The 17,140-nt window shown below is 39.8% G+C and overlaps 1 protein-coding gene across 1 annotated transcript in view; it reads left to right on the top strand.

Annotated features, from left to right (window-relative positions):
- Window positions 1-2,377: 2,377 nt before the first annotated feature.
- The window catches only part of LOC148842180 (copper-transporting ATPase PAA2, chloroplastic), a 56,380-nt gene continuing 41,617 nt past the window's right edge, over window positions 2,378-17,140 (top strand). Inside the window, exons 1-6 of the mRNA XM_088957916.1 lie at window positions 2,378-3,339; window positions 3,434-3,511; window positions 4,039-4,136; window positions 4,245-4,298; window positions 7,275-7,361; window positions 9,481-9,645. Of these exons, the coding sequence (XP_088814042.1) occupies window positions 2,697-3,339; window positions 3,434-3,511; window positions 4,039-4,136; window positions 4,245-4,298; window positions 7,275-7,361; window positions 9,481-9,645 (1,125 nt within the window). The 5' untranslated portion in view covers window positions 2,378-2,696. The remainder of the gene's footprint in view (window positions 3,340-3,433; window positions 3,512-4,038; window positions 4,137-4,244; window positions 4,299-7,274; window positions 7,362-9,480; window positions 9,646-17,140) is intronic.

The following is a 17,140-nucleotide window of genomic DNA, read 5'->3' as shown; positions in this document are numbered from 1 at the left end:
CAGCATTAAATAGACCGGATGGTTTCTTGTAATTTTGAATTATCAATTATAGTTGCGACATCTATCACCTAGGTGTATTTACACCATCAAATGCATTTAAAACCCAAATAGACTACATGGTTCTCATAAATGTACAATCCATTCAGTATTGAACAGGCCGAATGGTGTTTTATATATTTAGACACCATCTAGCATTAAACAAATCCGATGGTTTCTTGTAATTTTGAATTATTAATTATAGTTGTAAACATTTATCATCAGGCAATCTAGTAATATTTATACCATTAAATGCATTTATAACCCAATAAACCACATGGTTTTATATGATTCCCATAAGTGTACAATCCATCTAGTATTGGATAGACTAGATGGTGTTTTACAAACTTAGACACCCATTAAGTTTGTAAATGTGTGGTGTTTTACAAACTTTTCTGTTGTTTGATCCATTAAGGTTCATTACAAGCCATTGTTAGTAGTTCTATTTCATTCCCACGATAAAGAGATGGGCACAAATTATGCTTATGGTAACACCCAGTTTAAAGTTGCAAAAAAAGAAACATCAAGAAATAGGTTGTTAGAAAAGAGTCGGGATCTCTTGCTCACACTTACCCACAATACACTACCCCCGTGAATTGGGAACATCTCCCCCTGCATAATACAATGCAGAGGATGAGATGTTCTCCATGTATGGCTGCAATGAATGCGGACAGAGTTTTGGTGGGCAAGGGATCCGGGCTCATCAGAAAAGTCATCTTCTTCCATTTCGGTGCTGAATTTAGTAACATCAAACTTACCCCTACCTGAAATATGAGGTTCCAACTATACCAAAATAGTTGCACAACGTATCCATCGTTAGGCTTAAAGAGAAAAGAAGGCTTTGGAAACCATCATGCGCAAAGTGGCTTAAAATTTGGATCAAATATTGACCAATACTAGTAGCAGCTTCATGAACTTCGGGTACAACAACAACCAGAAAAACATCACTAGGAAAACGAATGGCACCAGCGACATTACCCCCAATGACCCCATTTGCACACACCCAGACAATGAATGATGAAGAAGTCACCCCATTAGAAAAAAATGCACTTCCATCTCCCGTATAGTTAAAGCTAAAATAGCATCTTTGGTCATAAGGACTACCTAGATGAGCAAAGTCCTAAGACTTTAATTGTAACAGATCTCCCTATACTTCCTCTGCATCATTCAAAAATGAAAGACTCCCTTACAAATGACCCACGAGGACTTCACCATGAGATACCATTAAGAAGAAAATAAAGAACCTCAGAGAAAAATTTGCATCTATAGATGGAGAGGGAAAACTTGCATAAGCGAGAGGAAGAGCCATAAGAAGGAGAAGACAGAGTGAGAAGGGGGAGAAGAGAAAACGAGAGAGATTGAGTGGAGAGAGGAATATGGTCTTATGGGTGGGTTTTAAATGAAGGGCAATTTGGTCTTAAAATTTTAAAAACTTCTCCCGCTCACTCTGCTTTTGCAATTAATATGCAAAAAGCCCATTAAAAAGGCCTTTCTCATGAAACTTCTTTTACCGGCTTCTCCAAAGTGGCTCAAAAAGCTTCAGTCATCCCAAACAGCCCCTTATGCCTTTGACCACAACCTTAATCTTATACTGACTAATAAAAGTGGTATAAAAAGCCGGCTTTAAAAAATGGAAAAAAAAAAACTTTTAAAATGCAGGCCGGGTCAAACTGTCTTGGTCTAACATTTTTTAAGTCAAAACTTCCAACTGTCTAATATTTAATTAATCATCCACCTACCCTCAGAAGGCAATTTCGATGATACCGGAAAGGTGCGATAAATAGAGAATTCATACTTAATGGGAATCTCTAATTTTGAATTTTGACAATACGTTTCGTTTTGACCTAAGAATGTGTACCCGCTTTCAGATGCTTGAGAAAGCTGGATACCAGCTCGGGTTTTAGGCTTTTAGCCTTTAGGAACCAACCAGGAAAAGCCACAACTTCTATTGTTTCCTGAAAACTGAAACATTACGCACCCAAGCAGACGACCCCGCTTTTGCTTCCATTATTCCCATAAAAGATAAAAGAAAATGAAAGAGTGAAGGGAAATTGGAAATGTCATTCCAAGTTTCCAACTGCACCACCGTTCAAGTCGAGAAGCTTATCTTTTAGGCTTTTGATTTTAGCGATCGTTTACCCAATCCGGAGCGGAGTCACCGATGAGACGAGATTTTTTGGTAGTCAGATGAAATTATCTGCTACAAACACGGCGTGGAAAGCAGGCTACTAAGACAAATCAGAATTAAACACGTCACTGTTCCGTACTGGTTCAGATGTGCCATCAGCTGACGTGTTTACTTGTGTTCTGGATTTCTAGCAACCCTGTCTGTTGTCACTTTGGTGGATCCGACCCGAGAATTGAAAGGCGTCATTTCAAGTCCTGATTTCGTGACTCGTATTACGCGCAACTTCGTTTTCGTTCTACATAAACATGAACATGTGGCGATAAAAATTGATCTGGATATTACCAATCCTACGTGTCAAATCACTCTGCGACTCGTCTACGACTCCGAGCGCCTCTCTACCTGTAATTGAGTCATGCCATTGTTCTTCTCTGTGCTCAGCATTCTTAAGACTGCCATGATTTGAAGTTGCTTCTGTGGATAGCTGCCAACCTAGCTTGCTCATCGGCTCCTCCCTCTTCTCCAAATTCCGTCGATGGCGGCTAATCTGTTACGGTTACCTCTCGTATCTCAGCCCAAGTTCTGCTTGAATTCCAACAGAAAGCCTTGTGTTCGTCCCTTCCTTTTCAATCCTCTCCTCCTCCGACGATGGTCGCAGACGACCTGGCCGACCTCCGATCGGAAAATCTCAACTACTTTCCGAGCAAAGGCTGTCGAGATTGGCCTTCCAGCAGGAGCACCGCCTCTTCCAAAACAGCAAGCAGAAGAGTCTTCGGTGCTACTCGATGTGTCGGGAATGATGTGCGGCGCCTGCGTCTCTCGCGTCAAATCGATCTTGGCTTCCGACGAACGTGTTGACTCGGTGGTTGTTAACATGTTGACTGAGACAGCGGCGATTCGGTTGAAGACAGATGGCGTTGAGAATGGAACTATTCCGGTCAGCGTTGCAGAAGATCTAGCTAGGAGATTGACGGAGTGTGGGTTTCCGTCGAAGAGGAGGAATTCAGGGTTTGGCATCGGGGATAATGTGAGGAAGTGGAAGGAGATGGCGGAGAAGAAGAAGGCGATGCTTGCGAAGAGTCGTACTCGGGTGGCTTTTGCTTGGACTCTGGTGGCTCTGTGCTGCGGATCCCACGCTTCGCATATACTGCATTCACTTGGGATTCATTTGGCTCACGGTATTGCATTTACTTGATTTTATCTACTATCGTAAATTCTAGCGATCCGAGATAAGTTATTTTAATTTCTGAATTGCTATTTTTATTGGTGAAGGATCATTTTGGGACATATTGCATAATTCGTTCGTGAAAGGTGGATTAGCATTGAGCGCTCTTTTGGGACCCGGCCGAGGTCAGTTGGCAGCGCTGTTTCATACTAATTTAGCAAGTATTATCTCTTGCGAGTTATTAAATACGAATTGATTGATCCGGTAAAAGGTCATTAAACTGCAACGTGCTTATCTTTGATGAATCGGGGTGTCTATACTCCATAGGTTAATTCTATTGAAAATGCATCTACTTATTTTTGTGCCTGACTCCAAATCACCAGGATACAGCTTAGTTAAGTTGGCCAATCTAAGAGGTATTGATGAATGGTTCAATTGTTTGGAGTTTTTATTGGTTGAAAGAAGTCACCACCCTAATTGGTAGTGATTCTTGCAGCATACGTCTCTATTGTTCACACATTCATACTTGGTGACATGGGAACATTCTTTGTATATACAAAGAATTGACCCAATAAATGGATGTTTTCTTCCTCAATTTACAAAGTCAGCTTTTTTGATGATCTTCTGTTTAGGTTGATATATTTTTCTTCTTATATTTACAAATTTACAGATTTATACTTTTCTATATGACGAATCTTTGTTACTTCTGCAGAATTGCTTCTTGATGGTCTAGAATCATTTGCAAAGGGATCACCAAATATGAATTCTCTTGTTGGGTTTGGATCAATTGCTGCATTTATTATAAGTGCGGTGAGCTTCATTCAAATCTCTCATTTTATTCAGTATTCTTGATTCTAAAACGTTTTTACTTTATTTTGGTTATTATCCCTGTCTCATCTATGAGATCTTATGGTGTAGGTGTCGCTTCTGAATCCGGGTCTTGAATGGGATGCTTCATTCTTTGATGAACCGGTGACTTGTTTTAGTTTCACCTTTTGCATTACTTTGAAAGAAAGTTTGTTGCATTTACATATGATCCTAGTTTAATGATGTAGAGTTTACTTATTACATGGTGCAATCTTGAGAAGTAGGAAACATTAAAGAACAAAATAGGTTATGAATCTATCTATTGGACATGCAAACTAGATATTCTGCTTTAAGAATTTCCTTGAATTCCATCCTTCCATGTAGCCCTAGTTTCTGTTGTACTTAACATTCAGAACAGTAGTGATACATACAGTAAGAAAATTTCAGATATATTTGGATGTTACAGTAAATAAGAAAATACTTTAGTCTTGGAGAAGGTTTATCTAAGTCTAGGAATTTGAGAAGAACTAATGCAAGTCTAGAAAAGAAAGCTTCTATTTGGGTCAAGTAGGGAGCTTCCCTACAAGACTTACTCTATTTCTGCAATGCAGTTGGGTGATGTATCTGATTCATACCATCTGTTGGTTAGAAGGGGATCTCTGGCTTGGCCATGTGTTCAATCCTATTGTCCACACCGGCCCTATGCCCACCTTGTATTTGATTTTTTCCTAAGCAACATTATCCTTTCAAGGTTGTAACCTTTTTTTTATTAATAATGGTTCATGAATTTTATTGCATTAAAGAGTAATCTGTCTAACTGGAGGATACAAGTAGGGGTGGCCATGAGCCAAGCTTTTCACAAGCTATTCGAGCTTGGCTCGGCTCGGTTTAAACCGAGCTTCGAGCCGAGATTGAGCCCAATATATAGGCTCGTTTGCTAATCAATCCGAGCTCGAGCCAATGAAGCTTGGCTCATGAGGCTTGGAGCCAAATCGAGCCTAGTATAATAAATAAATATTTTTATTATATATATACAAACATACATTTACATATATGTAAAATAAATAATTTTTATTTATATAATAATATTTTTATTTTTTATTAGTAGTAAATAATTTTTATAATTCTTATTTTTTGTATGTAAAATAAAAAATTATTTTTATATGTATAATTTTTACTTTTTAGAAAAAGCTCAGCTTGCGATCAAGCTCAAACTTGCGAGCTTTTGAACTGAGCTGAGCTCGAGCTCGAGCTCAAGTCTCTAGCTCGAATTGAGCTTGAGCTCAAGCTCGAGCCTAACACTATTTCAGCGAGTCTAGCTCAAATAGCCAAGTATTCGGCTTGGCTTGAATCCACCCCTAGATACAAGCGAAATGCGAAGGCGCAATGCAAGGTGTTGCACTACTCGGAGGTGTGAGGTGAAGTTTATAATGTAAAGGTGTAAGCGTCCCGAGCACAAGGAGGCGTAAGATTAACCAAACAACTTATTCTACAAACAAAAACGAAGGTTTGATTCTAATGAATCAACCATAAAATCTATTATACAAAGGAAAACTAAGATTTAATGTCATGTACAAAATGATAATCGAGATAGCTCAAAGTGGTCATCATGTCCATTAGGAGGACAATAGTGTTGCTACTCCACATAACTACAATGTTGCTGCCAATACCATCTCATGTATTCCACATAGTGCTAGAAGTTTTCATTGGGATTTGTTGATTCCAATAATATTTTATGGAAATATTAGGAAATATGTTAACATTTTAAACCATGAGAAGATCGAGCAATTTAACCACCTTCCCTACTTCATGATCTTCTCAGACCTATACTCCAAGGAAGTCTTAACAAGGAATCGGAGACATAGGAAGCAATAAGGGAAATTTTAGAATTTGATAAAGCAAATAGTTTGGGAAATTGATGAGAAAAGGAACATTTTCCTACCATATGTAAATCATTTTTTTGGTAAACACACTATTGGTAAATCCAGAACTTAACACTATCCCCTAGGGGTGCAACTTGGATTGGGAATTTGTTAGATTTTCAATGAGCCCAAACCCAAACGCGAGTTAGAGGCAGTTGAAATTCTCCAAATTGGGCAACCTAACTTGCACTCTTACTATCCCCATATACTTGTTTGAGACTAATGAAATTCAAGAAAGGTTGGAGAACATAGTTTTAACGGTCCTTACAAATCCACCATCCCACCCTTTTGCATGAAATCCATCAATAATTTGAATGTCAGAATATCAAAGTTTGTCCACTTCTAAAGGAAATTCTGACAACCATTTACTTAAACTAGAGGAGTTCTTCAAAGATATTCTACCGACCCTTAATTCCCCTTTTTCTTTGGGGAGACATGCAATGTTTCAATTGATGATCTGGTCTTTCTGGACTCCCCCAATTCCCACAAGAAACCCTAATTTTCTCTAACCACTTAATGAATGCAATCAAGGCTCTGAAAGCTGAGAAAAAATGCATTGAAAGTTGTAGAAAGTGGATTTGATAAGGGTTATTTTTCTTCTTAGGGACAAATAATGTTTCTTTCCAATTGGTTTTTAGGGAAAATCAACCCACTATTGCACTCCAAAATTCTAAAGCCTTTTGGGTTCCCTTTTGGAGGCATTACTAAGTATTTCATATGCCATTTAGTAGTAGAGCTACCAAGAACCTAATCATACTCCTCCATCCTATACTCTTCCAAATTGATACCTGATATTTAGATCTTTACCAAATTGATATTGGAGTTAGATATCCTTTCAAAACATTTAATGACCAATTGTAGATTTTTTACACCTTCACAACCTTAATCTTCACAAAGTATGATGATGCCATCTACAAACTGCAAATGGGTGACAATTATATCATCTTTGTCCATCCTAAATCTTTGACCAACCCTAATCTATCAACTCACTGAATAAGCTGACAAAAAGACATACCTCTAAGGTAAAAATGGAGAATACCAAGAAAATGTATATATGTTTGTATGTATGGTTAGGATTAAAGTTGAGAAGTAAGCATCATATATTGTTTCCGCATTTTTGCATATTAATGGAAATGTTTGATTACTGAAAATCATCATCTGTAACTTCCTATTCTGGAAATAAATTTCTCATTCAAGGCTGTTGCTTTTTAGTATGCAGGTTATGCTTCTTGGTTTTGTCCTTCTTGGACGTTCTCTTGAAGAAAGGGCAAGAATTAGAGCTTCTAGTGATATGAGGGAACTCCTGGTAAGTTCTAATGTTCTTTATGGCTGTAATTTGACAGAGCTAGAGTAAACTGTCCATGTTTTGTTCTGTGATTTCTGCTTCAAAATATTAATAGGGCTCACAAATGGATGTTTCGGAGTGTTTATAGTGTCACAGTACCCAATGTTAAATTATTTATTGGTTGCTTCACATAAGGTACACAGATGCATAAAAAATTGAAAGAAAAGAAAAGGAGGTTTTGGATTTAGAATCCACAGTGAAGGGGGATTGAAGTATGACTGAAAGTATGTCTCTGTATAGGGCATGACTTTTCAAGGCACAATTACATATTATGAACTACTTTCTTCTCTTTTTAAAGAAAACCTTACATTTATGCATTTTACATAAACGAAGAGTCCAAAGGTAGGGTACTGTGGTGGATTCCACAAATATTAATTGCTGAGGATGATTTCAGCTACATATTAAAATCTTCTGTGAAATGTCAAACTTTACATTTCCTTCCTCACTTCATTGATTGGTTTTTGATATTTTGTCGGTCAAAATTGATTTTGATACTCCCAGAATTTGTCCTTTCTTGCAGCTGTTAGTACTATTCACTCTTCTTCTATTTGATGTAGGCTTTTGTGTTCTTCTCTTTTCTTTTCTTTTCTTTTTATTTTTTTCTGATGACTGATTAAAAAATTTTTATTAAGGATATAAAACAAGCCAAAAGCAAGATGCTTTACTGATATACCATCCTTTATTCCTAAAACAGAAAACCCATTAAGCACAAGATCCTTTGCACCAAAGATCCAAATGGAGACAAATCATTGAGAAGGCTGCCATCTTCCATGCATATATAGGCAGAAACTCTGTTTTTCCCTTCAAATATCTACAATTGTGCCCCTTCTGAAACATACAGCAAAGGGAATCATAACCCAAATAGAAGCACTAATAGAACCTGCGGATATGGACCTCACAAGAATATGGCATCCCAAAAGGGGAGAAGATGGCCCAATGGGAGCTTCAACGAGGAGCAAAAGACTTCCAAAAAGGCGATGGGGCATTGAAGAAACAAGAAGTCATGTGGCAATGAAGAAACAAATGGCCAACCAACCCATCCATGTTCTCGTACATAATATTTATTTGGGATTTGAAGACTTCTTTGATTTAAGCGGTCAAAAGCAAGAACCTTATTGAGAAACACCAGCCACATAAATGTCTCAATCTTGGGAGGAACTCACCTATCCTAATACTATTGGCCTCATGAGAATCAGTTATGCGTCTAGTACGAACCTCTGCAAAGTATCATAGAAAGAATTTTCCTTCAGATCCCTCTTTCCAAATAATTTCATCCCTTTGTTCCAGTAAAATGGGAGCCACTTTTGAGCACTCAACAGTGAACGTTCTTTTATTTTCCTATGATAAGCAGGTTCCATGCCATTGACATCATGCAAGGAGTAAAACTAGTAGATGGTTTTTCCAACTTGAATAGAAACTTGGTAAATCCTAGGGCAAAGCTCACATTGTTAGAGAACTGCACATCAATTGTCTTCCCAAAGCAGATTCATGTGCCTTCTCCAATTCCCCTCTATCATACAGCTGTTGCTGTCTCAGTGCTATAGTATTTGTTATGCATGCTTAGCACCACTGTTGAAGACTAAACAACGTCAGTTTTAATAGGCAATACATTTAATCCATTGCTGAAAGAACTACATCCTTGTGTACCTTTTTCAGCCAATGTTAAAGCCTGGAATGCATGATGTATGCCTCAACAAGATAGTAGAAAATATTAAAACATAAACAAGGAAATGATAGTCTAGACAGCCGAGAACACTGCATGAGTAATATTTGGAAATTGCAATGTCATGCTTTGCTAACTTATGATACCTCTGCAATCTTTTGTGTTGCTCTTAAGCGAGAAAAAAGGAGATATATAAAACTTTCTTGGTTTTTATATTAATGCATTTATTGTCCCTTTATTCATAGTTAGAATTTGCCTAATATGATGATATTAATCCTACTGGCTATTGGATGAATTAATCAATTGCTGCCTGTTTGATTTCATTGTGTCAATGTCTGGAACTTGGAAGATAATTTCGATTCACATTATGTTTCTTTTAAATGTAAAAGAAAACTAACACTATTGCTATTCTTGCAGTCATTGGTATCCTCTCACTCACGTTTAGTGATTACTGCCTCCGAAGGTGATGCTTCTGTTGATAATGTGCTTGAATCTGATGCAATTTGCCTTGAAGTTCCTACTGATGACATTCGAGTTGGAGATTCAGTACTGGTTTTTCCTGGAGAAACTATTCCCGTAGACGTATGCCTTTCAAGCAAGATTTTCTGTTTACAAGGAAATTGTCAATACTTTAAGATTGTTTATGATGTGAAGCAATAAGCCTTCAAAGTTCCAAAATCTAACTAGACATCTATCTCTTACTCCTTTTCACTAAACCAGCATGTACATTGGCCTTTTATATTCAAACTGAACCTGCCAAATTTTCCAGGCACCACTCAAACCCTAAAATTCCAGCTTACAATTATCATCATGCAACCACTGGCTGAGGACCTCAAGAAGTGACTGGTTCACCTTTGACCTCCATAAATGTCTTTCGCTCTCTGACCCTTTTTGTCATGTGTAATACTGCCATGCAATTTCCCCACGGTCTCTTCTCTTTGTAATTTGTATTGGAAGGTCCACTATCAATTCTTTTCCTCTCACATACAGCTTTGATTTTCTCAGACTAGTGAAGCCAAGAACTAGTCTATCTGCAACCACAGGCACCAGGTCCAATTCAGAAGGTAGTGGGGGTTTAGCAAGAGGAGTCTCATCTTCACTGTCAGAGGAAATGAGATTTAGGGTTCTCAAGGTCACACAAACCGTGTCTGGTGTTTCAGCAGGTGAAGATGGGTTTGGGTCTAGTTCATTTCCTTTTTACCCTTTTACCCTCATTCAACCCAAGATTTTTCCTTTTTTGATAATAACTGAAATTTCATTAATGAAACACAGATCAAAGAGTACTAGAGCCACCACCAAGTTGCCCAATCAGGCAACAAGACACTGAAAACTGACCCTCCAAAACAACTTTACAAATTCATTCGCAGCCCAGGACAACCTCAAGCAAGTCGATCTCTGGCACCCCAGTTCTAGCTAAAGAACCTGCCAAGGAATTTTCATGAAAAAAAAAAAAAACTGCCAAGGAATTGACACTCCTAGGAACCCAGTTGAACAAGCTATTTAAGCTGCTCTCAAGGATCCAAGCCTTGCTCACCAAAGCTATGAAGGTCCTCAGGATCTCCCTTTGTTTCTTCATCCACAGAATAATAATTTGGCAGTTCCCTTCCACCTCCGCATTCTTTCAATCATTCCTCTGAAAGAGTTCTATGAATTAGGGCCAGTAGTTCAATAGTTCTGCTCTCTCTGAGTTGTCATGGTCCGCAGGACCTGAAAAGCTGAGCAAAACAATGCCATTATGGTCCTTAACCACACCTCCCACACCAGATTGGCCCCAATTATCCAAGCTACAGTCATCAAAGTTGAATTTTAATCTACCTGCCTCTGGAACGGTCCACTCTACAAACCTTTGCTGCTTGCTAAATTGGAAATCAGCAATAATATGCCAGCCTCTCAGGAGATCATTCATGCTAACACCATGGAAATTAATGTCCACCAGGGCCCAATGGGCTATTCTCACCATAATTACTCTAGTAGACACTCTGCTTCCAGCTTTTTGTCTTCAAATATTCTGGAATTTCTTTCATTCCACAAACCCCATAAAACAGCTTCCCTAGTATACTCCTAAAGGATCTTATTCCTTTTTGTCTTGCAAGGCCAAACATTTGAGATGAACAAATCTATAACCTCTTGAGGGGCTACCCAACTACTGCCTACCAAAGAAATATTTTTCTATAAGCCTCCTGATAACTCCAGCTTTGCATTGACTCTCCTAAATGAAGTCTACATTGTCAGACCCGCAGTGGACTCCAGTACTCCTTAGATTCTTGACAGATATACCCAAGAGATATTTTTTCCTTGTCTGATCAGATTCTATCTGATTGCCCAAGTAGGGTTCCGAAGATAAAGAAGGTACAAGTGTGCAGATCTGGATTCTTCTTCAAATATATCAGCCAATAGAGCTCTGTTACTTCAGCACTGGAAATAGGTTTCCATGATCTAATTGTGGCTTTGCTACCATGCAAACCTTGATTGTTCAATAAGTCCAAGGTTGGAGAATACACCATACTTGAAGAAGACCAAGACTAGCATTTTTGGGTTGTCTTCTTAGAGTTAATGGTTGGCTCCACCCCAAAGGTCAAAATATATTATAAAGGGGCCAAGGCTGGCTAAAGCCAACTTCTCATCCCCAGAAATTATGCTTTACAAATCAAGCTCCTTTAATTGTCCCCCAAACAATTGGTTTCTGTTTACATTGTAATCTGAAGAGCTATACTCGAAGTAGCAAGGAGGAGAAGAGAACCACGGAACTGAAGAGAATGTCGAACTGTACTAGGCAGTCGACCAATCTTTTATTTATAGATGAATTAGTACAAGGTACAAGAAATTACTGGGATGCCCCTAATTAGTGATGGAACACCCAGATGACTTAAATCACTAAACAGGATTAAGCCCATTAACACAAGCCCAGTTACAAGATAAGTTAAACATAAGACTGGGCTAATAAGAACTCTTATCAGCCGAACATCACTCTAACATTCTAACACTCCCCCTCAAGCTAAGCATGGATATCAATCATGTTTAACGTGCCAAGTATGTCCCTGAACTTTGTTGATACCAGCCCTTTTGTTAATACATCTACAATCTGCATCTCTGATGGAGTATAAGGTACACAGAGTTCTCCTGAAATAATTCTCTCTCTGACAAAGTGTCGATCAATTTCAATATGTTTTGTCCTGTCATGCTGTACGGGATTGTTGGCAATGTTGATAGCAGCTTTATTATCACAATACAGCTTGAGAGGACCCTCGGTCTCGATACCAAGCTCATTAAGGAGAGTTCTGAGCCATAAGAGTTCAGCAACCCCGTGTGCCATAGCCCGGTATTCTGCTTCTGCACTTGATCTAGCCACAACATTCTGCTTCTTACTGCGCCATGTGACTAGGTTTCCTCCTAAGAATGTACAGTAACCTGAGGTGGATTTTCTGTCTCCAACAGACCCAGCCCAATCAGCATCAGTGTAGGCTTCAATTTCATGTCTGTTGTTTTTTTTTTAATAGAATTCCTTTCCCTGGGCAAGTCTTCAAGTATCCGAGGATTCTTTCCACTGCTCTCATATGAGGGGCCTTTGGTGAGTGCATGAATGGACTGACAACATGCACTGCATAGGCAATGTCTGGCCGAGTAAGGGATTAGTATATCAGTTTTCCTACCAATTTTTGGTACCTTTCCTTATCACAGTATTCCTCACCCATTGATTTTTGTAATCCATGGCTTGGTTCTATTGGAGTGTCTGCTGGCCTGCACTCATCATGCCTGTTTCCTCTAGGAGATCTAGCACATACTTTCTTTGGCATATGTAGATTCATTCTCTTGATCTAGCAACTTCAATCCCAAGAAAGTATCTCAGATTTCTCAGGTCTTTGATATCAAATTCTGAAGCTAAGAACTCCTTCAGCCTCTTCATCTCTTTCACATCATTTCCAATAATCACCATATCATCCACATACAAAATGAGTGTTGTAAGTTTGTCATCCTGTCTCCTTGTAAACAATGTATGATTTGCACTGCTCTGAGTGTACCCTACTTTCTTCATGGCCAAACAAAGTCTCTCAAACCATGCCCGGGGAGATTGTTTCAAACCATATAATGCTTTCCTTAGTTTGTTTACATACATTCTTTCCAACATCATATCCAGGTGGGTGTTCCATGAATACCTCTTCATGAAGATCACCATTTAGGAAGACATTCTTCACATCTAGCTGATGAAGTCCCCAAGAGAATTTTGCTACTAGTGACAGTAGAACCCTGATTGTGTTGAGCTTTGCTACTGGGGCAAAGGTTTCCTTGTAGTCAATTCCTTCCTTTTGTGTAAATCCCTTTGCCACGAGTATGGCCTTGTACCTCTCAATTGACCCATTTTCCCTGTGCTTTACTGTGAATACCCACTTGCACCCAACAGTGCCTTTTCCCTTTGGCAGGTCCACCAATTCCCACGTCCTTGCTTTCATTAGGGCTTTCATCTCCTCATTCATGGCTTCTTTCCACCTTGGATTAGATGCCGACTCTGAATACCCGGAAGGGATACATACAGAGGAAAGAGCAGACACAAAGGAATGATAGGCAGGGGATAAGTGTGAGTAAGAAACATAATCAGTTATGGGATGCCGAGTGGTACAAGAGCAAACAGGCTACGGAGAGCAATAGGAAGATCCAAATCTGAATTGAGTGAGTCGGAATTACCTTGGATTGCAGAGACAGATTGATCTGAGTTCAACTGGTTGCAATCATGAGGTTGAGGGGCCTTCTTCCTTCTACTGTATGTAAGTATCTCTTTCTCTTGTTCACTGGAACCTTCAGAAGCATCAGCCGAATCTGGAGAAGTAACTAGCACAGTGGGAGTCTCACTAGGTTGACCCGGAATGTTACAACTAGTAGTAGTGGAAGGTGATGAAATGGGAACAAAAAAGAAGGGAGAATGAGAATCCTCTTCCATCCCACTACTCTCCCTCTGAAGAGGATTCTGAGAAAACTAGAAATAGGGTTGAGACTCAAAAAAAACTACATCTCTGGTGACATTTTTTTTCTTGGAGATAGGATCATAACACTTATACCCCTTTTGTGTAGGAGAGTACCCCAAAAATATTCCCTTTGTAGCCTTAGGATCCAGCTTGGTTTTCTTTGGATCCTTCACATGTATGAAGCATGTACAGCAAAAAACCCGTGGGGGAAGAGGAAATTCTGGAAGAGTGGGACACAAAACAGAGAAAGGGGTCTTCATACCAGTACCTTAGATGGCATCTGATTTATCAGGTATGATGCAGTGAGAACAACTTGAGACCAATATTGCTTGGGCACATTATGTTGGAAAAGAATGGCTCGAGCTGTCTCCAATAAGTGCCTGTTCTTGCGCTCAGCAACCCCATTTTGCTGAGGGGTGTAAGCACTTGATGATTGATGTAACATGCCTGCATCTTCCATGAATGAGTTTAGGGATCTTTCAAAGTATTCAGTTGCATTGTCTGAACGAAATTGCTTGATATTTTTATCAAATTGTGTTTCAACCATCTTGCAAAACATCATAGTTATCTGGGGAACTTCATCACATCCTTTTCAACAGATAAATCCAAGTGCACCGAGAATAATGGTCAATAAAACTGATAAAGTAACGGAATCCATCAATGGAAACAATGGGAGAATGACCCCAAACATCAGAATGAACTAAATCAAAAGGGGCTTGAATTTCATTTCTAGAAATCTGATACATTGATCTGCATTGTTTTGACATTTGACACATCACAAATTAAACTCTGACTCGGAATGCCCTTACATAATTCGGGAAACAACATTGCTAAAGAAGAAAAAGACAAATGACCTAGCCTAGCATGCCACAAGTGCAGCCTAGCTATTGACTCCACACATTCCAGACTAGTAGTAGAAGCTTGCAAGGCTGAGCTGACAACTTCATCAAAATGGTAGAGGCCCCCATACTCATGACCACTCCCAATCGTTCTCCTCGTCAATCTGTCCTGGGAGACACAATGAGAAGGAAAGAAAGTTATACTATAGTTCAAATTTTTTGTAAGCTTTAAAACAGACAACATATTTGTGGTAAGACTAGGAACATGTAGGACTGATTTAAGAGAGAGATCCTTGCTTAGGTCAACCACCCCCTTTCCAGAGATGGTGGAGAGGGACCCATCAGCTACTCTCATCTTATCCTGACCAGACAACAAATGATATGTAGAGAATAAGGACATATGTGTGTGTCATATGGTCAGTGGCTCCGGAATCAATCACCCAAGAGGTAGAATTAATGGAACTAGTTGCACTAAATGCAGAGGCTGTACTTGATTTGGCAAGAGAGGTGGAAGCTAAAGAATTGTTCTTCAGATGGGCTAATGCCCGGTTGAGAACCTCTACCTCACTAGTTGTGAAGCCCGAAGTACTTGGTCTAGAGGAGTCGGCAGCCTGCCTTGCGGTGGAAGAGGACACTGTCTGAGTACTCTGTGAGTTGTCACTACTATTGTTGGTGGCAAGATTCCCACTTGCTGTGTGGCCCTTATGTTGCCTTTTGTCCTTTCTCAGAGCAGTTGGCTTCAGATGAGGGTACAAGACCCAACATTTCTCTTTTGTGTGTTTCTCGCCACCACAATGGGTACACTTGAGAGACTTCTTGTCTGAAAATCTATTCCCCTTAGTTGATACTAAGGCTGAATGTTCTCCAGGTAGTTCTGTTGAATGTGTCTGGGAGTCAACTTGCATGGTGAAGCTCAGGTAATTCATCTCTCCCTAGAATCCGTGACCTTATACCTTCATATACAGGGTCAAGACCCGCCAGAAACTTGAAGGCTCTGCCCTCCTCAATCTGCTTGTCATGCCTCCCCTTATCATTGGCATTTTCCTAATCCAAAATCAAGTGGTGGTCAAGCTCTTCCCAGAAGCCTTCTAGTGTTGCAAAGTAGGTTGCCACAGACATGTCTCCTTGCCTTAGGGCTGCAATGTCTTGGTTCAGCCTGTAGATTCTAGCATTGTTCTTTTTCTGGCCATATGTCTTAGATACTTTCTCCCAAATTTGAGCAGCTGTAGGGAAGTGATGAACAATTCTGGCCACCCTAGGAGTCATAGAAACCAGCAACCAAGACATGACTGTGGCATTTTCCTTGCGCCACGTGTATTCAGGACTGCCAATTTCTGGTTGTTTCTTGTCTCCATCCAAATAGCCAGTGAGTTCACGAGAGGTAATGAACAACATTGCAGAGACGGACCACTCTCTGAAGTTGTACTCATCCAGTAGCACACTTGTAATCTGCAAGTTGTGCAAATTAGGGTTTTCCAGGTTTGAGGACCTTGTGACAGGTTTGTTATCTCTAGAGGAAACTTCACCGGATAGTGAGGACATCCTGACTTCAGTCCAAGAGTTGTTCACAGTACTATAGGTGATTCTGTTAAGGACTGGCCAAAATGGTCATTGTGTTCATAGTACTAGTAGAAGTGTTCACAGTTCGGGTACAGTAGCAAGTAGAGGTCTGTAACTGAACCAGTTCACAGTGCTGGTAAAAGTTTAAGGCTGCAACTGTGTGGTGCAAAAGTTGCCGCAGTTCTGGTAAAAAGTAAAGGTCTGTAACTGAACCAGTTCAGTCCAAGAGTAGGGCTGATAACCGACCTGAAGAAAATCTGTAACTGAAGTTGCCGCAGTTCTGTAAGAGTCTTGCTGATGCACCGAGACTGCAACTGTAGAAGCTGATGCACCGAAACTGCAACTGTAGAAGAAGCTAATTCTTTACCACTTGTTCTGCACAAGTCTTGCTGGAGCACGAAGCTGCAACTGTAGAGGAAGTTCTCCCCCTCTCGGCTAGTGTTAGGACTGCTGAATCAGCCCTCAACCAGGTCTGTCCTATACAGACCTCTCTTAGTAGCCCAATAGCTACTACTTGCTGGAAATAATCTAGTAAGACATCTACTTCTGGGTCTTACTTCCCTTGAGTCCTACAACCAAGAGAAACCCTAGGTTCGAACTTGCTTTACTCTCTTACACTCCTAGGCCTTTACTGCAACAACCCAGAAAAAGAAGAGAGAAGATGAAAAGACAGCAAGAGAAGAGAGTGCACCTGCTGAAACCAGGAAGGAGCTAATGCTC

Source organism: Nelumbo lutea, chromosome 8 (assembly GCF_056320005.1).
Source record: "Nelumbo lutea isolate HS-2025 chromosome 8, American lotus-T2T, whole genome shotgun sequence".
Lineage (NCBI taxonomy): Eukaryota > Viridiplantae > Streptophyta > Magnoliopsida > Proteales > Nelumbonaceae > Nelumbo > Nelumbo lutea.
Note: the sequence above shows the minus strand (reverse complement) of the source record. Positions and strands in the feature narration are given on the sequence as shown.